Source organism: Euphorbia lathyris, chromosome 9, assembly GCF_963576675.1.
Source record: "Euphorbia lathyris chromosome 9, ddEupLath1.1, whole genome shotgun sequence".
Classification (NCBI taxonomy): Eukaryota; Viridiplantae; Streptophyta; class Magnoliopsida; order Malpighiales; family Euphorbiaceae; genus Euphorbia; species Euphorbia lathyris.
In genome coordinates, this window is record NC_088918.1 from 12108964 (window position 1) to 12130954 (window position 21991).

A 21991-nucleotide genomic window follows, 5' to 3' on the forward strand; every position below is an offset into this window, starting at 1 on the left:
GCCAATTCTAAAGTTATTATTGCCCTAAAATCGTAATGAAGAAATTGATATACAAATGATTGAGACTACTAACTTTAACTTTAACTTTAAAATCGAACATTATAGTCTTTGAATTTTACATTTTACTAACATGCCTACTTTATCTTCATCAAACTAATGATATAAGCCACTCAGACATCCCCTATTCTTTATAGGCTGCTAGTGAGAAGTTGCAAGCCATCTCCCAGAATCTTTTAGCTGAATATCATATATAGATGATAAATTATTAGAAGCATCCGGTTCTCTATGTTAAATGGAGGATTTCCTATACATATTTTGACACATGTAATATGGACTCATACATATTATAAGAGGTTATACTATTTTAATTATTATATGAGGTCATAATACACGTGTCCAAATGTGAATTGGGGGTCCTTCGAGTGACATGGAAGACGAGTGCTTAATATAAGAACTCCTCATCTAGTTGAGTGAAGGGGTCCTCGCAGAGTGCTTTTCTATCAATCGTCTAGCTAATTTAAAAATTGATATGCAAAAAAGAGACTTTGATGGTCGTAAATCGACCAGTATGAAGATATATTGTACAACATCGTACTAGTTTTCTAGGTGTAACAATTTATATGAACTTGCATTTTAAATAAAGCAAGGGGACTCCGTGTCTATTCGTCACGCAAATGAAAAAAAAAAGGGATTTGAATATGGGGGTTCTTATTTTACCTACCACAACACAATTAGGGAGTACATTATTTTGCTAATTTTCTATCATATCGAAAATTTATGACACTATTTTTGTAAGAGGAAGCAGAAAAATTATTGAAATTGCATAAAATCCTCACATCTGAGGTAAGCAGCTAACTTAAAGAAGTCCTCAATTTGACCTCTAGTAGGATCCCCTCTTGACATCATTAGTCGCGACAAAGATCGCAAACGAGGCAAAAACTTAATATGCTGGTTAAGGGATGACTTTGCTACTATTTAATAGGAGTGGTGAGAGTCAGAACATCCTTTTAATATTGATCAAGATGATCATTCCAATAATATGTAATCTTCCATTATAAAATTGATAGAAATGATATTATGAGTAACTTTAATCTTTAGATTTTTTTGATCATTTAGGTGTTTGGTTAGCAAAGAGAAAATGGTAATATAGAGAGAAATATTTTAAAATTGTGATTTGGAAAATAAAAATGATGGTTTCATAGGAAATATAGTTCTAAACAACTTTAGTTCTTGTAATTTTTTTTTTTTCATTTTGAGATCATTATTGGTCATTTTGACTTAGTCGACAGTAAAAATGACTATTATGTTAGTAACGTATAAAGTTGAGGAGTTATAATGTTCAAGTTTAAAGTTCAATGATCATAATAAAGATAAATGTAAATTTTAGGAGCTATATATGTAATTTTACGTTTTTAAAAATACCAGTATTTAAATTTGATATTTTTATTAATGTTATTACAATATAATACGTGGGCCATATAAGCTTGTTGGTCTTCATTTAATTATGGAGATGCCACAATAATAATTGTAGAGATAATAATTCAATTGGACTTATTTGATATATATATATATTTTTAATTTGTCCGATTTCTTGGTCTGAGGCTCGTCAGATGATCATTTCCTCATTAAAACTTTATTATTATTATTTTTAATGTTTATATACTTCATATCGTATAAAATCAAATATAATATATAAATAACTTAAATAAATTTTTAGAAGTGGTTACTCACCTACATCTCATATCATTATGCAATGTGTTGGTCAAAATTGTATAAAAAATGCTAGTTCATCGGCTTAAACATGTCATGCTTCCTTTCAAGTAGGTTAATAATAGACAATATCATTGTAGCATACGAAGCGATCCATAAGATGGAGGGACTCAGACAATGAAAACATGGGTTGGTAGCACTCAAGCTAGACATGAGTAAAGCATATGACATGGTTGAATGAGGTTTTTTGCATTCTATACTTCATGCTTTGGGTTTCTCAGTTAGATGGATTAAATGGCTTAAAATAAGGGTGGTTTCGGTTAAATAAACAATTACACATGGAGGTAAGGAAATTGAACCTATTAAACCATCTCGGAGACTCAGACAATGTGACCTACGGTCCCCTTTCCTTTTCCTTATCTGTGTTGGAGGTTTGTTTGTTCTATTAACTGCACATAAGAGAGCAGATCAGATTCATGGCTGCCACGTTGCGGGGTCAACTCTTCACATTTCCCATCTTTTCTTCGCCGATGACAGTCTATTGTTTTTCAGGGCTAATGCTTCAGGGGCGTCGACAATCCAAGCATGTTTACTTTCTTATGACCAGGAATCTGGTCAACATGTTAATTTTCAGAATTGGCAGTCTATTTAGTAGGAATACACTCTAGACAAAGCGGGGACAAGTGTTAGGGGTCCTGGGGTACGAGAAGTTGAAGACCATGGCCTCTATCTTGGAGCACCGATTGAGGTAGGGAGGAGCAAGACGCACACGTTCGGGTACCTTACATATCAGACCAGGACACGAATTACTAATTGGAAGAAGAAATTTCTCTCCCGAGCAAGGAAGAAAATTTTGATCTGTCAATCTATTCCTACCTTTATTATGAGTGTCTTTTTTTATGCCAGAATAGTTCTGCACTGAAGTAAATAGCATGATCTGTCGCTTCTGGTGGAGGAACTTAGATAGCCTAGGCAAGGGAATTTTTTGGATAAACTGGAAGTAGCTATGCATGGAAAAAACGCAGGGTGGTATGGGTTTTCGAGATCTCAAAAGTTTCAATTTGGCGCTCCTTGCCGATTAGGGGTGATAGATACTCCAACAACCGAACTCACTGGTGGCACGAATTCTCAAGGCCCCATATTATCCTTTCTCTCAATTTCTTATAGCGGAGTTGGGGCATAATCCATCATATATTTGGCGGATCATTCAATGGGGAAGGGGACTATTGATACAGGGGCTAAGGAAAAAAATTGGAAATTAAACTGACATAGATATATGGTGTGACTTGTGACTGCCTGATATGGTTAATATTTTTCCTGAGAGTATGCCAAACTTAAAGGTTGGAAATGGCACAGTTCAGCCCTTACTAACCAGTGATGGTCGCTGGAATAGAGAGACCCTGGCAGACATTTTTAGCCCAAGGGACCAAGGGTTCATTTGCTCCATATCGAGATGAGAGATGTCTAGGAAGGATGGATGGACGTGGAGTTTGGATAGGAAAGGCATTTATACGGTCTGTAGCGAGTACAAGCTTTCAATGTCAACATTTGCAGCATCTATGGCGCCTATAACTGTCAAATGATAGAAGATTTGGGATTTACACCTTGCACCCAAGCTAAAATTTCAGTTGGAGGTTAGTATCTCGCTGCCTACTTATAATGTCGAATCTGGAGTGGCGGCATAGCTCACTGGCAAATTTCTGCATGATATGTAAACTGCCAGGAGAAGACGAGAGTCATGCCTTCTTAACTTGTGGGGTCGCAGAACCGACATGACAAGTTTATTTTGGGGACAATCGTATGGCACAGATTAGTTCATGTATTGATTGGGTGGTTTCAGGTCTGGAGGGGAATAACTCGGTGAATTTGTGAGTGTTATGTGGGCAATGTGGCGCAACAGGAATAAGGCGGTATGGCAGGGCTACACGGATCATGCTGCTCGAATTTTAGAACTGGCTTGGCAGGAGCTAGAAAATTGGACGGCAGCCAATGATAGCCGACGTCCTTAAAAGAGTGCAGCCCCCCCCCCCCCCCCCCCCGGTTTGAGCCTTGTTGGCAGCATCCCGCAGATGATATGTTGGCCTGTGATGTGGATGCATGTGTCTTTACGGAGCTTGGCTACTGCTTGTATGGTTTCCTCCTCAGAAATGATGTTGGTTCCTGTCTCTATGCCTTCCACGCTTCATTCGAAGGCTTATACGAGCCAATTATTATGGAGGGCATCGCGATCAGTGAGGTTCTGTCGTGGTTAAAGTTATGAAATTTCAATAATTTGGAGGTGAGATTCGATTGCCTATCAGTGGTTCAAGCAATTAACAAATCTTCCTTTCAACTTTCATATTTATATGACGTTGTTTCAGATTGTATTTCGATTATGCGAGCGTTAGATAATGTCTCAGTTTCGTTTCTCAAACGTAGAATGAATTCTGCAGCTCACGATTTATCCCAGATTGCAGTTTCTAGCTATGTTAGTGGAGAGTGGGATGACACTCCTCCATTTCTTTCTGATGTTCTTTTAGCTGATGCTATTTAATAAACGTTTCTTTACCTAAAATAAAAATAAATAAATAACAAAAATAAATAACATAATACCATAACTTGAATTTCATCCATAACCAATTAATATGTAAATTACATTTATGGTCCCCCAACTATCTATTGTGATTTATTTATGGCACTTGAATTTTAAAATTGGGAGTAATTATTTTGGCTCAATACATAATTTGTCCCTTAAACTTATCCAAAAAGTTTGATTTTTTTTAAATTTTCAAAGTGTCCTAATATGTTCTACAACTTTCAAAGTATCTGATAGCCCCATGAAGTAAGGTACATGCGAAAGATGTATTGCATGCGTCTTGGATTGTTATTACAAAATTCATAAAATATATTAAAAAATGAAGTTTCTACTTGCTCAATTGTAAAACTTGTCCTCTATGATATTAGAATTTCATACTCTAACCTTCATCATTTTACTTTTTCAAGGCGTGTACAACACACATTTTGCCTGCAACTTACTTCTTTGCCACCGAATGATTAATTGATTTCAGTTTAAGCAAGTTGATGAGGCTATGAGGATATTTTAAGTAAGTTGAAGGGGCTATCATGATATTTTAAAAGTTCAACAGGCAATCAAACTTTTTGGACAAATTTAGAAAATAAATGATTTATTAAATCTAATTATATTTTATTAGCAAATAATATTCGTATATTGTAAATATCAATGTTTTAAAAACCGGACCGGACGTTGAACCATATTGACAACTGGGTCAAAAGTTAATTGGTTCAACCGGTTAATTCGGATTGGTTGAACCGGATGACATCATAAATAGTATATATATATTAATTTTATTTAAATTATAAAATTTATTAAGAGTTTAAAATTTTATTTTATGTATATTTAAAATTTAAATACTAAATTAACTTTGTTTATATTGCAAAATTTAATTAAGTTTTTAATAATATTTATCAAAATATATAAAAAGTAAATACTAAGTAAAATTTTAAATTTTAAGTATCAGTATAATATATAAGTATATAGTGTTGTTTTAATCATAAGTTGACTGCTAGCTTAGTGGTAAGATACACCTAGTGGTCCCTAAGGGCCTAGTTTCGAATCCCGTCTTCAACATATTCATTTTTTTTTAAGTTAAACATGTGCAAATGGATAATCGGACCAAACCGCTCAACCGGACCGGTTCACAGTTGACACGGGCGGTTCAAGCGGTTCAGTCCGGTTTGTTGAACATAATAAGAACCAGCATCAACCGGACCGTAGACCTGATTGGTTCGCGGTTGAACTGGTCGAACCGACCGGTCCGGTTTTCATAACATTGGTAAATATGATGGAAATAATTTTCTAAGCAATTTTATTTTTCGAATTTTTTAGTTTGGAAATAAATTAATTGTTGTATGGTTAATAAAAAGAAACTACATGTTTAAATATCTTCTACGCAACTATAATTATTGGAATTTTTATTTTTGATACCTTTATCGATCATTTTATTTTTAAGGTCTTTTAAATTTATAAGAAATTTTTATATTAGTAAATGATGAACTAGTAGGTCTAAGCTGTACTTCATGATCACAACGACTCTTTTCTTCTTAATGCTAGAACGGTTTTCATAAACAAAATACTATGAGTCAAGGAAGGTGAAGCCTTTGCTCTTACCCATACAATGGAATGGGCTAGAGATCAAGTGCTACTGAGAGTTATTTTTGAGGTAGAACCATTTATGCAAGCAGTGAAAATTATTCGAAGTTTGGTGATTTAATTAGTCAGTACCAGGTACTTCTTCATCAATATGATTATTACTCAGTCTGGTTCGTGGGTAAATTACATATGTGGTGTACAACCTTTACCCCAAATCACACTTTGGTGTACAACCAAAATTTTGTCACACTAAACCGTACGAACTTCAGGTGACATCCCACTAAAGTGTACAACCGGTTTTTATGACCGGTCAACGCTGGTCAACTATGCCACATCAGCATTTTTCATTGTAGAATTAAAAAAGTGGGACCCACTCTTTATGGAATGACTAATATAACCTTATTCTTTATAAATTTACTAAAATACCCTCATATTCTTCCTTCAACCCCTCTCTCTCCCATTTCTCTCTCTACATCTTCTTTCTCACTCATCTCTCTACAATTTCTCTCTCAACCTCTTCAACCCTCTCTCTACCATTAAGAATTAGAATAAAAAAATATCAGATTTCACTCTCTCTTTTTTTCTTTCTCTCTCATAAAATCTGATCTTTTTTAAACTCCGAAACTGAAATAGACTCCTTCACAGAAATTGAGAGAGAAATGGTAGATAGGTTCCTCATCTATGATTAAAAGTTAATTTAACATCTATTCATATTGACACTTATTTGTAAAACTGGTGCAGCCACAGACCAGCCAAGTTCATCTGATGATAACGATCTCAAATCTGAAATTGCAGTATCATTTTGCATTTGGCTTCATACTTGAATGCTTTTGGTCATTAGAATTGTATTTTGGCCCACTGGTTTTGATTATTGCATAGATAATAAGAACCACTTCTAAAATTTCATATTTCCAACTTAATTTGCTTACTGATTTCTTAATTTATTTTCTTGCAGAGATTGATGGAAGATTCCTCATTCAAAGTTACTAAATTTTCTCTGTCCATATTCTCAATTTAGTTCTTGTGTTCAAAATCATTTTTGGGTTATGATAAAAGGAACACTGTTTCTGAAAATTATGCTGAATTCGCCACGGTTGCCCTTTTGTCATTGACAGAAATATTGATTAAAGTGGAGAAAGTTATTAATGAAATTAGAGGTGACTTGCTGTGATTGGATTTACACGTAAAGCATAATACATGGAGCTAGTCTTTTTCCCTGTTCGTGTTTGAAGTACCCTTGCCCGTAAACCTCTCTGTTTATACGATTTAATGTATACCAAAACTACATTGTGTTATATCTTTGTCCATGTCTCGTATAAATGGAGCTAGTCTTTTTAAACTCTGATATTTAAAGAAACTAGAGAGTATTTAGAGAACTTGAGAATCAGATATTTCTCATTAATGAAAACAGAGTCAGAGGCTGCACTTTATAGGAGCAGCGATTACAAATGAAAGACAGAAATAAAACCTAAAAATACAAAGGGTAGAATGGTAAATGTATAATAGTTCCAATAGCCTTCCCTCAAGTTGAAGATGGTTGCATATGCAATAATCCCAACTTGACTAGAAATGGTCTCATCTGTGTAGTGGAATAGGTAGTTGGACAGGAATCTTGAATTCTGGTAACAAGTAACTCAACCATTTGAGTTCACATACTGTAGTTGCCATGGCACGATATTCTGCCTCAGCAGAAGATTTGCTTACAGTTGATTGCTTCTTGGATTTCCATGAAATTAGACTAGATCCAAGCAATATGCAGTATCCTGTTACTGACTTCCTTGTGATTCTACATCTACCCCAGTCTGAATCACAAAAACCAGTAAGCTGAAAATTGTTTGTACTAGAATAAAGCAATCCAATTGTGTTAGTACCCTTTAGATACTTAAGTACATGCATCGCAGTATTCTAATGGACCTTAGAAGGCTTTTGCATGTATTGACTTAGCTGTTGGGTAATAAAACCAATGTCTGGCCTTGTGAATCCCAAATACTGTAACCTGCCAATCACTTGTCTATACTTTTCTGGTTGTTCAAACACTTCTGTTATTGGGTCCTCTATATCCAATTGAACTCCACTTGGAAAAGGACTGGAAGCTGAATGAGCATTTGATTGTCTTGTATCTGCCAACAGATCAGTGATGTACTTGCATTGTGATAACACTATGCCCTCAGTTGATCTATGCAATTCCACACCTAGGAAATATTTAGCATTGCCTAGATCTTTAATGGTATAGGCACTGTGTAATGCTGATTTCACATCTGCAATTTGACTCAGGGAAGATCCTGTTAATAACATATCATCTACATATATGACAATTGCCATGAAATTCCCATCAAGTGTTCGAGTGAAAAGACAATAATCATGTATACTTTTCTGAAAACCTAATGTCTGCAAAGAATGTGTAAATTCTTTGTACCATTGTCGACCGGCCTGCTTAAGACCATATAAAGACTTGAGTAGCTTGCAAACCTGACCTCCTGTAGCCTTCCCATACCCTGCTGGAGGCAACATGTATATGTCTTCATCAACATAGCCATGAAGATATGCATTATTGACATCAACCTGATGAATAGGCCAGTGTTTGGTGGCAGCTATAGCAAGAAACAGTCGTACTGTAACTGTTTTAGTGACTGGTGAAAAGCTTTCACTGTAGTCTACGCCATACTTCTGATCATAACCCCTAGCAACCAGCCTTGCTTTATATCTCTCCACTGTGCCATCAGCATGATATTTAATGCGAAACACCCACTTGCTAGAAATAGCTTTCTTCCCTGGAAGAAGAGTAACCAACTCCCATGTTTTATTACTTTCAAGGGCCTCTAATTCCTTGTTCATAGCCTCCTTCCATTCTACTTGAGCATTAGCTTCCTGAAAAGTGCTAGGTTCCTTGACCTTAGCCATATTAGCCAAAAACACAGTTTGGGGTACTGTGCAAATTAAAGAATAAACACCCGCAGTATTGACAATAAAATCATTAAGCCAAGAAGGGGGCTTGCTAACTCTGGTAGGATACCTAGAAGTATGTGGTGAGGGCTGTGAAGATGAAGAAGGAGAGGAGAGATGGGGAATAGAATCTGAGTGTATAGTAGGTTCGGTATGAGGGCTGGATTGATTGAAGCTAGGAGGTGATGCATTAGTGTAGTCAGTGTTGGAATTGGAATTGTAATTTGATAAAGTAGAGGGGGTAGGTAAGGAAACATTTGGTTGAGATGCAACATTTGGTTGAGATGCAATCGGTGTATAGTCTGCATTTGGTAAAAGAGGAATGTGTTGTGGAATGTATGAAGAAGAAGAAGTAGAATTAACATAACCAGGAAACACATGTTCATAGAACTGCACCTCTCTAGAAACACAAATTTTGTGAGTAGTTAGATTATAGACTTTACTTCCTTTTTGGCCAAATGAAAGACCCAAGTATAAGCCTTTGAATGCGCGGGGTGCAAATTTATCTTTATGTGGGATAACATCTGTAACATAGCATATGCACCCAAAACTTCTTATTTGAGACAAATCTGGCTCCCTTTTGTAGAACACTGAGTAAGGACTGGCCCAATCTAAGACTTTAGTTGGCAGGAGATTAATAAGAAAAGTGGCGTGGAGCATTGCTTCTCCCCAAAACTGATTTGATAAGTTGGCTTGGAACAATAAGGCTATGGCTGTTTCTGCTAGAAAACGATGGCGCCTTTCTACCACACCATTTTGCTGTGGTGTGTAGCTACAAGTCTTTTGATGAATAATGCCAAATTGTTGAAACAATGCCTGAGTCTTAAAGCTAGTAAACTCTGTCCCATTGTTTGTCCTTATAACTTTAATTTGTGCATTGAACTGTGTATGTGCCATAGCAATAAAAGTTTGCAGCAAAGTAGAAACTTGATCCTTAGAAACAAACAGATAAGTCCATGTAATACGTGAGTAGTCATCTACAATAGTCAACATAAATCTTGCCACAGACAAAGAGGCTTGTCTTTAAGGCCCCCACACATCTACATGTAACATTTCAAACACAGCTGTAGTTTTTATAGAACTAAGAGTAAAAGCTAGTCTATGCTGTTTTGCTTTATGACAAATGTCACATACCAAATCATCAATCTTACAATTCAAATTAGGCATATGCAACAATTTATGTGAAGAAGCATGACCTAACCTGATGTGCCACAAAACATTATTATCAATCTCTGATGTAGTAACTGCAGACAAATACATCCCTCCATTAACTGCAGAACCTGCCTGAGCTTGCTTTAACTGGTATAATCCATCCACTAGTATGCCACATACAACACTTCTACTAGTACCCAGGTCCTGTAATATACATTGTGTAGTTGAAAATTGGATGCTAACTCTGTTATCCATAAGTAACTTCCCAACAGACAACAAATTGTATTTAAAAGTTGGAATGAATAAAACATTCTTCAGTTGCAGTGTAGGAGTAATATTCACAGTGCCAACATGCGTAATGGACTGTTTTGAACCATCTGGTAAAAATACAACCCTAGGACATGTGATCTTGCCTAAAGTAGCAAATAAGGACTGTTCATGACACATATGAGCACTTGCACCAGAATCAACAATCCAAATATGATCAACAACAGTCAGAGAAGTATTTAGAGTTGTAAGAGTTGTAAGTGCTAAGGTGTTACCACTACACTCATTGGCAAAAGCAGTAAACTCTGTATCTGGTGTGAATTTGCCTTTGGTGAAGAACTTATACATCTCCTTCTGAATCATCTGACTCATTCCTTTCTCAAACATATCCTTTTGAGAACTGCTTTTGCTATCATCTGCTTTTGCATCACAAGGTGATAGAGATCCTCCTGCATTTCCTTCATGAAACAAGTTAGCTTGTGAAACCTGTGATTTCTTCTTCTTAATGTTTCCTTTGAACCAATCAGGGGTAACCAACAATTTTGAAACATTCCTCCTTGATATGGCCTCCTTTTTGACAATGAACACATAACTTTTCCTCTTTTGTCAACACTGACTTCTTTTTCTTATCATCAACCTTAGGCTTATAAGAATTTGATACAACATTAGCTGCAGATTGAGATAGCTCAAATGTAGATTCTAATTGCATATCCTTTTGCTTTTCAACTCTTAAGATCATTGAGAACGCCTTGTTGAGGCTAGGGTAGGGATCTAGCAATAATACTTGATTTCTGACATGTTCAAATTCATTATTTAAACCAGCCAGGAACAACATTAGTTGATCTTCATCATAGAACTTCTGAATGACATCGCGATCCTTACCACATGTACAAGTAGGTAATGGACGCAACGTTGTCATTTCGTCCCAAATTTTCTTCTGTTTGGTAAAGTAAGAGGTAACAGATAAAGTACCTTATAAAAACGATCCAACCTCCTGCTTGAGATGAAAGAACAGCACGCCATTATTCTCGCCAAATCTCTGATTGATCTCTTTCCACAGACTAAATGATGAGGTTGCATACATGAAACCTTCAGCATATTCTTTAGAAATCGCGTTGATTATCCAGGAGAAAACCAAACTATCAACCTCCTCCCAACGAGCATAAGTCTCTGCTGTCTTCTCTGGTTCGAGATCCTCCTTCAATATGTAATCGAGCTTGCGTTTGGCTCGCAGAGCTCGGATCATTGCGTGACTCCAAGAGAGATAATTCTTTCCGGTTAGTAACGCTGAAACAAGAATGAGACCTGGATTGTCGTTATTCTGAACAGATCCATACGCTTCTGCATTTTGATTCATGGCGGAATTGTTAATATCTGTGTGATTTGAGGATTCTGTGGCGGATGAATCTGAATCTGGATTTGAATCTGAGTAATCAGATTGATGAGAATTGTCTTCGTCTGATTCTGCGCCCTCAATGCTTCTTCCAGTTTGTAATACTTGCTTGTAGGTAGTTTCACCATGTAGCAAGGATCGATCAATTACACCATAAGCTCTGATACCATAAAGAAACTAGAGAGTATTTAGAGAACTTGAGAATCAGATATTTCTCATTAATGAAAACAGAGTCAGAGGCTGCACTTTATAGGAGCAGCGATTACAAATGAAAGACAGAAATAAAACCTAAAAATACAAAGGATAGAATGGTAAATGTATAATAGTTCCAATAATATTTTTTTTTAATTCTAATTCTTAATGGTAAAGAGAGGGTTGAAGAGGTTGAGAGAGAAATGGTAGAGAGAGGAGTGAGAGAGAAGATGTAGAGAGAGAAATGGGAGAGAGAGGGGTTGAAGGAAGAAGGGGAGAGTATTTTAATAAATTTATAAAGAATAAGGTTATATTAGTCATTCCATAAAGAGTGGGTCCCACTTTTTTTAATTCTACAATGAAAAATGCTGATGTGGCATAGTTGACCAGCGTTGACCGGTCATAAAAACCGGTTGTACACTTTAGTGGGAGGTCACCTGAAGTTCGTACGGTTTAGTGTGACAAAATTTTGGTTGTACACCAAAGTGTGATTTGGGATAAAAGTTGTACACCACGTATGTAATTTACCCTCTGGTTCGTTCGACGACAAGCTAATAAGGTAGCTTTATGCCTTAGCTCGACAATCTCGTTTTAACCATTTCCATGTTTTACTCTAATATTTCGTTTAGAATGTTAAACTTTTGTGCCAACAAGGAGCATTAATGAATTTTTGTTTTAAAAAAATGGGTAAATGACATCCATGGTCACTAAACTTTACCTATTTTAACATTATGACCACTGAACTTCAATTCTTAGTGGTGTGACTACTGAACTTTACACTTTTTAATACTGGTGGCCACTCAATTTTAACTAACGCATCGAAATGACTGTTAAAAACCTCAAAATGAAAATATCCAAGAATTAAAGTTGCTCCGAACGACATTTACCATGAAATCAAATTTTTTTTATTTTCCAAAATCACATCTTTTAGAGATTTCTCTCTAGCTCCTAACCAAACAACACCTAAATAACCTCACAACGAAAATTTTCAAGAAATAAAGTTGCTTAGAATATCATTAACTCTTTTAATTTTTTTTATTTTGAGGCTATCAATGGTCGTTTTGAGACGTTGAGTGGCCACCGGTACTAAAAAAAAGTATAAAGTTCAGTGGACACAATGTTTAAATGGGTAAAATTCAGTAGCCATAAGTGTCATTTACCCAAAAACAATTGTCCCCATGAATAAATAATGTCAAAGTTGAGTGGCATGAGAAAATTTACCCATACAACTATAAAAAACGGAAAAATCAAATGCAGACGGATTAAGAAGTCGGCGAACTGGAAAATGCCGTCGGGGAAATATTACTGTGACTACTGCGATAAGGAATTCCAGGACACTCCGGTCTTCCGTAAACGCCATCTCTACAGCTCTTCCCACTTACGCGCCAAATCTCTTTGGTACAATTCTTTTAAAACCACTGGTACGTATCTATATCACTACATCCTTACTGTTAATTTATTTACAAATTGTGTTGTTTATATTGCGATTAACGTTCGTGTTTGATATTGAATTGAAGATCGCGATCAGCTTTACATCGACGGTGCTTCCGTCGGCTTTACTAAGGGAGTGTGCAATCGTTTCGTCAACACAGTATTGTTTTTCTTTTGGTTTTCAGTTCTATGGCGTTTAATTTCTTCTTTTTCATTATATTGATTTGATTTTGTTTTAACTTTTTTTCATATCCTTGGTATGATTTGAAGGGGTTTTGTCCTTATGGGGACTCTTGCAAGTACTTGCATCCCTCCAACACTGAGAACCTAACTAATGCTGGTGTTTCTCTAGGTAATTTCTTTTTTATTTGTTTTTCTATAGTCATTTGACAGCCTGAGGAAGTTTGATGGAAATTAGTGAGGGATATAAAACCCTGCAATGTTAGCACTAACGTTTTTTAGATGGAGCAATTTCAGTCTCCATTCACTACAAATTTAACAGAATCCCCCATTTCCTGTTATTTGGTTCCATGTCTAAGTCATCTAAGCTTCCCTAGCATCCACTTGTAACCAAAGTTAGTTGAGTCTAAAATAAATCTGTACTCCTTCAATAACCATAGGGCTAAATTTGTACTTTATGTGATGCATACATGGAACCAAATTAACTAGAAATTGACTTATGCTGGATTTTCCGGTAATGGAGTCTGAAATTGCTCCGTCTACCAAATGTTAGTGCTAAGATTGCACAGTTTTACACCTATAGCATCTAAATATGTTATCCCCAATAATCATAAGACTAAATTTGTACCTTATATTATTAGTGATTGTAATAGTTACTCCTTTTCCCCCTATCTGATGCTTCTAAATATAATGTATCTTAATAATCACTTGCAGGCCTTCACAACAGTGTTCAGTCGCCAATTGTTCCAGGAACTCAATTAGTTGGAGGAAGCTGTTTGCCTGGTAAATTTGAAGTTCTTGCTTAATGATATTTTCTATATTTTACCTGCTATTCTTACTCTTCTGTTAGTACAAAGTCTATGTTAAAGCAAGTTGTTATTGTTCAGTAAGGATATGCATACATTAGCATTTCATTAGATTTTTACCCCATGACTGACTGGCATGTTGACTATATATTGAACAGCCTGAATATTTATATGATAAGATGAATTTCACATGCTTTTTATTCTTTTTAATTTCTTTATATATATATATGTCTTATGTTTCTTTTTTCCTTTATTTTTTGCCATGATTCACAGGTGATGTGGTGAGACATAACATAGGGATGTCATGGGGAAATCTACCTCCATCACTAACGCCTCCACCAGAGGGCGGATATATGCGTCTTCCCTTTGTGGATTGGGGTTAGGTCCAGTAAATCACTTTTTTTTTGGGACAATAGCACCTTTTTCTTTTCTCTAATTTTCAGCCATTTTATCATTGTCTTGACATGGTTCATTCATTGTCTCAAAAACTGAGTTCTCATAGACAAAAGCTCCCTGCTTGCATGTATCATAACTGGAAAGGCTAGTTGTTTTCTTCTTCTCATTTCCTTGTGTTTTCGGACTGGTCGTATGAGATTGTATTGTGTTTTGGTGTATTTTTTTTTATTGGAATACAAACATATACAGTGGCTGGGTTTGGCTTTGTTTGTCTTACTATTGTATTTTTGCCAATCATGTCCTACCAGCCTACCAGAGAATATATAGCATTAATCATTAAGAAAATGGATAGAATCATCCAGTTGCCATTGGGATCTATAATTATAATACCTGGAGAACGGTTAGGGACTTAGGGTTAAGCGGAGCAAAAGATTTTTGCCTGGGTTGGGAAATGAAATCTGAATTAATAAACAGCTATTCGTGAATCTTACACTACTTGTTTGTACATTGACATTTGCCAAATGAAGTTCAAAAAAAAAAAAAAGAATAGAAAAAAAGAATAGAGGCGACTGTATATAAACCTTGCTCTGTTTCTCCTTGGCAATTAGTGTTGTTTCCAAACTCTAAATTTCCATATGATACTTCTGTCGGCATCTAACCATGCATCTTGCTCCATCATCATCTTCCTTCTTCTTCTGTCCTTTTGATGTATGTAATTGTGACAATTAATCTACGATTGTGGAGGTGAATTGTGCTTCAGCACAATGAAGAAAATGAAGGCAATGCTTGCAAACACCGCACACATTGCAGACAATATAAATATGTCTGTATTGATCCTCTCATAATTCAAGCTTCTCGTTGATGCCACTCTATTCCACACGTAAGTACCATCTGTCAACTTGGGACAGCTACAATCTGATGAGCACTCCTTAGTATTGCAGTAGAAACTGATGCAGGTCATTATGTTCATGGCAAATTGAAACGGATTGCTCCAATACATCCACCGGTAGAACTTTATGTCAGATAGGACAACTACTACACCAGAAGCTGATACCCACATTGATGTCAATATTGATACTGCAAACGCTGCTAGTGTGGGCACTGGTGCTAGGAAAGTGATCATCATACCGAAATATGTTACACAGAGAGTGAATATGAAGAGCACTAACCAATACATAAGGAACTCTGTGACTGATCCTGTTCCAATTCCTGCCATGCCATTACCAATTCCTACTACTGCAAGTGTAGCAATAAAAAAGTATGGAATCTCACCCACTGCCCATGATACTGGATAGAATATTGGAAGATACATTCCGGCCCTTCTCTCCCGGAAATAAACCAACCTGTCTGTGCCAATTTGGGGAATGATGTTGTTAGCTGAAACCACTCCTACAAGTATAACTTGCATGTATATGTAAAGTGTACGTGAGGTTACACCATATATGTCCTTGTATTCTATTTGATGGTATAAGGAGCCCATCAAGAAGCCAATCATTATGCAACCTGTGAGTCTACCATATGTGTATTGCACATTCCTCCATAAAAATCTTTGCGTTCTTAGTAGAACCAACATGACTTGCCTTGAATATGAAGCTGGGTAACTAGAAGATTGGTTCTCTGATATTTTGTTCTTCATCATTTTCTTTATATTGCTAACTTCATTGCTGTTTGCTTCTTGTAAAGAGCTAACTTCATAAATCTCTGCATAATTCAGTAATGGACGTTGTCCTTTCTGTATGCCTAAGCCCAAAGTCCTCATGACATATGTGATTGGACTTTCTTTTGTAGAGTAATAAGGAGCCTTTGGGATCGATTTGAAATAATCCAGCAAGTTGTGGCAGTTATATCCTACTGGTCCAAAGTATGCTTGATTCCCTTCCTCTGTTAGTATGAGGGCCAGATCAAAGGCAGACAGCGTACATGCATTAGGATGAGTGAGAGAGGCAATAATGATCCGACCTGAATTTGACAATTGAGAGAGAATATTGAGAATGGTTGAAGTTCCTACAGTATCAAGACCTGATATTGGTTCTTCAAGAAGAAGAATACTTGGATTTGCAGCAAGCTCTACTGCAATGGTTATCTTTTTTGCTATCTCAAATGTCCTTCCAGTGGCATCACGGAGGGAGCCGACAAGTTGGTTAGCGTAGGGAAGTAAACCAAGTTGGTTGAGAACCAGCTCAACATGAATGTGCTGGCTTAATGTGCTCACTGCCCGTCCAAGACGAAGTCCAGCACTGAATTGAAGGGATTCACGGACGGAGAGATAAGGTTGATGAGCATCAAGCTTCTCAACGTAGCCTATTAATCGAGAAAATGTAGCACCTGTTCGTAATCCATTTGCTTGTATGTTTCCACTGAGATTACCAATGGAAGGTGTTCTACCAGCTAGGCATTTGAGCACCGTTGCCTTTTTTGTCCCTGTACCACCCAATATAGCTACCGCATGCTGTGGTCTAGCATAGCCTGTGATATTGCTGAAAACTGGTACACTTTCTTTAGTCCCTTCTTTGCACCTGGTTTCATAGATAATATGGTGAAATGATGTTAATGGGTTCAACAATAGCCTTGTTCTTAGTGATTTCGCATGACATTGACATTTTAATGATAAACATAGGATGCGTGTGCACTCTAAATTTTGGCATCTTGATAAAACATGCTTTAGGAGTACCAAAATCAGGATTTATGCATAGATAATAAGGTTTTTGGTCTCAAAATGGATAGTTAATCATACCTTGTGAATGATAAATTTTCAAACAGGAGAGTCACTGGCTCCACGGGAAGGCCTAGTATGCTCTGGTCTAGGTCAAATTGAAAGTTCTCTTTCCATATTTCGACGCCACGATTTTCCTCTCTCCTATGGACTCTTCCTGATTTTTGTGGCCTAGAATATCTGAGAGTTTCAAAACTGTCAGAATTCTCAATATAACTGCTGCATGACTCAGATTCAGTCTCTGTATCTTCCTTGTAATTGCTAATTTGTGGATTCTTTCTCAGGTGGGGCAATGACTGGCTCATCCCTGTAAACTCTATGTTCTTTAGTCCCATTAATGCCAATAAATTAGTAACGACTGTCCATCCCAGGATAATGACATAAGGTAGCCAAGGTTTCTCAGCATCTTCAGAAAGCTCATAATATTTCAAATAGGCTTTTCCAGCTGTCATTGTTGGGAACTGGTCACAGAACGGGAGTTTACCAAGGTAGTCGGAACATGGATCTACGTATCCCTTGCTGAACTGAAACCAGCAGAATGAGACATTGGCCCAATGAATTGGATTCACATGCATGAGCCATTTCCAGTAAATTGGGATATTGGATGGATAGATCACAAAGCCGCTGAATAGTAGGAAGATTGAGACTAGTAGACCTGCAAGAAGAATGGAAAAAATGATAGGTAATGAAAAATTAGGAATAACTTTGCGAATTATTTCGAATCACATTGCTTTGTTATAGTGTTGATATTTGTTTCTGATGTGGTCCTATATGTGGTAGCTGAAACTAGACTCGACGAGCTGATTTTAGGTCAGTATCCAGATTCCTTAGACACTTATCTCTGATTACTTAAAGAGTTGCTGTAAAAAGAAAAAGAAAGTCTATAATCTTTAAAATATTGTTCTTACATGGAAAACTTAGTGTTACATGTCATCCTGTTCAGGGAAATAACTTTTGTCAAGAAGAGTTCAGTACCTGCCAATGCATTCCCCACTTCTGGAATTGGAGAAATGGAACTTAGAAAGAGGAAGACAGATGAACCAAAGAATGCTACTAAGAATAAGAGAACCATAAACATGAAGAATGGTATCCCATTTCCTGCTAATGGTAGGCCAGCTAGAAAATATACACAAAGAGTGTATACCAACGCCTGCAAGGATTAGAACATAACTGAGTTTTTGAGTGCCATGATTAATTAAATAGAAAAAAGCAGAGTTGATGTATTACTTCTAGAAGAGTCTGTGGGAAATTGACTACACAATGGGCAACTACATATGAAGAAACTCTGAAAAATCTCTGCTTTCTGTGCTTGTAAAAATTTGGCCTCTGAAGCATGTATAGTGGAAGCTGAACCAAATTTATGAGCATGATGCTCATGGTGGAAACGAACCCCAGGGCTCTTATTGAGTTCATTTTCTGTTGGTTGTATTGACAACCAAGATCGTAGAACAGTGTTCCTGTGAACATGCCGAGCACAATGGCCTGCAAAGTTTAAAGATGGGTTAATTTCTCAGTGAGTTACTTTATGAAGATCAATTATAGTTTTTCATTTTCACTGGCTGTTTGCAAATGCAACTCTATCGCTTTGCAAATACTGAAGATTGATATTTTTAGAGGATTCATGCAATTTTTTATGAGCACAGAGAGGCATATACCTGAAAGAGCCTTAGTTTTATTAGTGCATGCAGCCTTTTGGTAATTTTGAGTTGCCTGTTGATCAGAGTCTTGGTAGATTTCCACCATGTTTGAACAAAAGGCCTTTTGAACTGGTCCCATCTGTCTTGGTACTCTTCTTCCTGCATAATGGATAATAAGCACATTATATCAGGCATTCTATGTTGAATTTCCTGAATTATACAAGATGTCTAAAATTTCGTTTCGCTGAGAGACTAATGTGCAAAGCATCAGATCTCCCTTAAAATGCATCTGAATTGGTGTTCTAATTTCTTTTTGTACTAACCTCATTTCTAAAACGCTCGACTTGTAGACGAATGTGGCCTCTTTCCTGCTTTAAAATTGAGTGTACATGTGAGGCTCGTTCATGCTGGATTTTTTGGGGTCCTACAGAAAGGTATTGCATTTCTTCTTTGTTCATCGTTATTGCTGTAACCACATCTCCAACCTGTATTCTTCCAGTACTCTCAATTCCCCCCGAGTGTCCTACTTTTGTCGAGAGCCTTGCGACCACCAATTCTAGACCAAGCAAATCATGAATGAGGTTTTCTTTCAATTTATCTATCAGTTCAAGTAGAATGATTACTGACTTCTTTTAATCTTATGATAGATTGGCATGCTTACCTGTTTCTCGTCTCAGCCAGGTGCAATCTGATGGTTGGTACTTGGACGGTGTCTTCAGAGATAGTCTAAGGCCAGGTTCACTTTCTACCCAGTAGGTATGCATCACATCATCTTTGTCAACTATTCTCATGATATCTTTGTAGTGATCTGAAGCTCTATACAACTCCACAAGTTCAAATAATGCACAGGGTTTTGCTTCTGGTGTTATGTACCGGGAACCATTTCCAGCTGCAATATCTTCCAGAAATTCATTGGACTCAATATGAGCAGGCTTTGCGTACCTACAGGTTATGGGTTATAAACATCATGCTGAACTTGCTGCTGTCTTAAAGAGTACATACGTGCTTATGTGAAATCTTACCCAAGCTTAGCAAAGTAGGGGATAGCCTCTTGACGAGGACCTTGGTATAAAACATGGCCATCACCAAGTAATATGATCCTATCGAAAAGATTGAAAATTTCCTGTGAAATTTGGGTTAGTGACATGATTGCTGAAGATTGCTGAATCCTGCTGATGGTTCGTATAGTATCCACAAGGCTATATGTTGCTGCTAAATCAGACCCTGAAAATGGTTGGTCATAAACCATGACAGAGTATGTTCCAAGAGCTAGCTCAGCTGTTGTTAGCCTCTGGCGGTCAGTGTCCGATATTTCATCTCCAGTGAGCTTGTTTTGTATATCTTTCAAGCTTAAAATTTCTAATACATACTCTAGAAATGGATCCTGTCCTTCCACAAGCGCATGTGCAAAGAATTTCCTCATCTGGGGAGTAAAATTCTCTGGTCTAAGGCCCTGAGTACAGTCCCTTGCAAACTCAAGTGTCTCTCGAACTGAAAGAAATGGTATGTGTCTGCAATTATACAAGTAGATTACATCACTAGTATGTAGAGTGACAATTCGTTTAAGTGGGTCGTGTTTGTCGTGTCAAAAGAGTCAAATCTAACCCAATCAAAAAATTTCATGTCATAATCATGTCAACTCAATTGGGTTAGTGTCCTTGTGATGTCGTGCTCACAGCTTATAGGTCTCACACAGTTTTACTACCTCTTTTAATGGTGACATCTACCGTTATATGAAGATACAACAATACTTCTAAATATTATGTCATATTTTAGCAGGTTAACTCTGACCTTCCAAAAGTTCAATCCAAAATCTATTTAACAAACCCCTAATCCACTTATAATATGTTGGGTTCATGTAATGTGTTCACATGTCATGTGTAATTTTACTATCTCTATTAAAGCTGATATATAAAATAAGGGAAGGTTCGAGTCGTGTTCTCATCTGATAATTGTAATTTTATTATTTCTGTTAAGTTGATATGTAAAAACATGAGAGGATATAATAATTTTTTTTATTTTTTTTTTTTTTTATGGCATATCCGAGTTAGCAAATCAACCTTAACTGCCTGTCAACCTAAAAATGACTCATTGCCTGTTTCATAAACTCTACCCGCTAAATTCGTGTTGGATTTATGTCGTGTACACATTTTCCACCTCTGTTTTCAATATAGCTGGCAATTACATTTTTGCTTACTTCTGATTTTCAGGTGACAGACAACTTACTTGTTTAGTTGGGCACCAATGTATGTGATCAGCCTACTAAGACAAACCTCGGAGGCGTATTTGTCGTTGTAAGTGACCACTCCTTCCACCATTATGCTCTTCGCCGTCTTTCCTCTGCCTGCTAGAACTTCAAGGAGGGTGCTTTTTCCGCTCCCTGTAAGATTTTATTGGAAAAGGTAATGTCTGACCTCATTTAACATCGATCATTTTCTTTATAACATAGAATTCTGAGTTTACTGACATCTTATAGTCCATTGAATTAGAAAGAAACATTAAAGAATTTTTGTTGAATTGAAGAATATATACAGCTTCTAGGATAGAGTATGAACATAAGTTTAGTTTCTCATGTCAGTAATTGTATTACAAGTTTTCTTTTTCAATAAGATGGTGGATTTGAATTCTTAAATTGTTGTGATGAAATTGAAACTAAGGGTAAATTGCGTCGACCGTAACTGAAGCTTGGGGTATTGATTTCAATAAGTGATTCCGGTCAATTTGTGTATAAAAACTCACCCGAATATTAACATGGCACAGAAGACAGTTGATTATATGATAACTAAGGGCTACGACAGACAAAGATATGATTTTATTTATTTGTAGCTTAGGATGTACCCAATGGCACACACGTTTCTGTCAGGTCGGCCATAAAAGTCAAGACATGTATGATATTGCGCTTAGTTGATGTATGGTTAATTGTCCTTATGTCATGTCAAAGTTCCAGTGAGTTTTTGTACATAAATTGGCTGGAATGACTTTATTGAAATCAAATGTGAAGTTTAGTGGTATTATCAAAAG

The 21991-nt window shown here is 36.6% G+C and overlaps 1 protein-coding gene across 14 annotated transcripts; it reads left to right on the top strand.

Annotated features, from left to right (window-relative positions):
• Positions 1–13039: 13039 nt before the first annotated feature.
• LOC136205849 (zinc finger CCCH domain-containing protein 3) lies at positions 13040–21633 on the top strand. 14 transcript variants are annotated; one of them, XR_010676104.1, is made up of 11 exons: positions 13040–13228; positions 13325–13398; positions 13509–13590; positions 14133–14201; positions 14498–14602; positions 19321–19404; positions 19470–19551; positions 19648–19726; positions 19804–20267; positions 20346–20473; positions 21181–21633. XR_010676104.1 is itself a non-coding variant. In XM_065996671.1 (7 exons), exons 1-7 carry the CDS (start codon positions 13093–13095, stop codon positions 19544–19546), a joined length of 627 nt encoding a protein of 208 aa, XP_065852743.1. In that variant the 5' UTR covers positions 13040–13092; the 3' UTR covers positions 19547–19630. The 14 variants fall into 14 exon arrangements, 4 of the variants coding, with proteins under 4 accessions (XP_065852743.1, XP_065852745.1, XP_065852746.1 ...); XR_010676103.1 differs by having other exon boundaries at positions 19652–19726; positions 19804–20473; positions 21181–21618; XR_010676101.1 differs by having other exon boundaries at positions 19804–20473; positions 21181–21617.
• The last annotated feature ends 358 nt before the right edge of the window (positions 21634–21991 follow it).

Bases quoted from the DNA above. Each gene is read 5' to 3' on its own strand.
- LOC136205849 (XM_065996671.1), top strand. From the start codon at position 13,093: ATGCCGTCGGGGAAATATTACTGTGACTACTGCGATAAGGAATTCCAG. The intron at 14,202-14,497 runs GTAAATTTGAAG...CATGATTCACAG, and splicing joins TGGAGGAAGCTGTTTGCCTG to GTGATGTGGTGAGACATAAC. The intron at 19,405-19,469 runs GTATTGCATTTC...GTATTCTTCCAG, and splicing joins TTTTGGGGTCCTACAGAAAG to TACTCTCAATTCCCCCCGAG.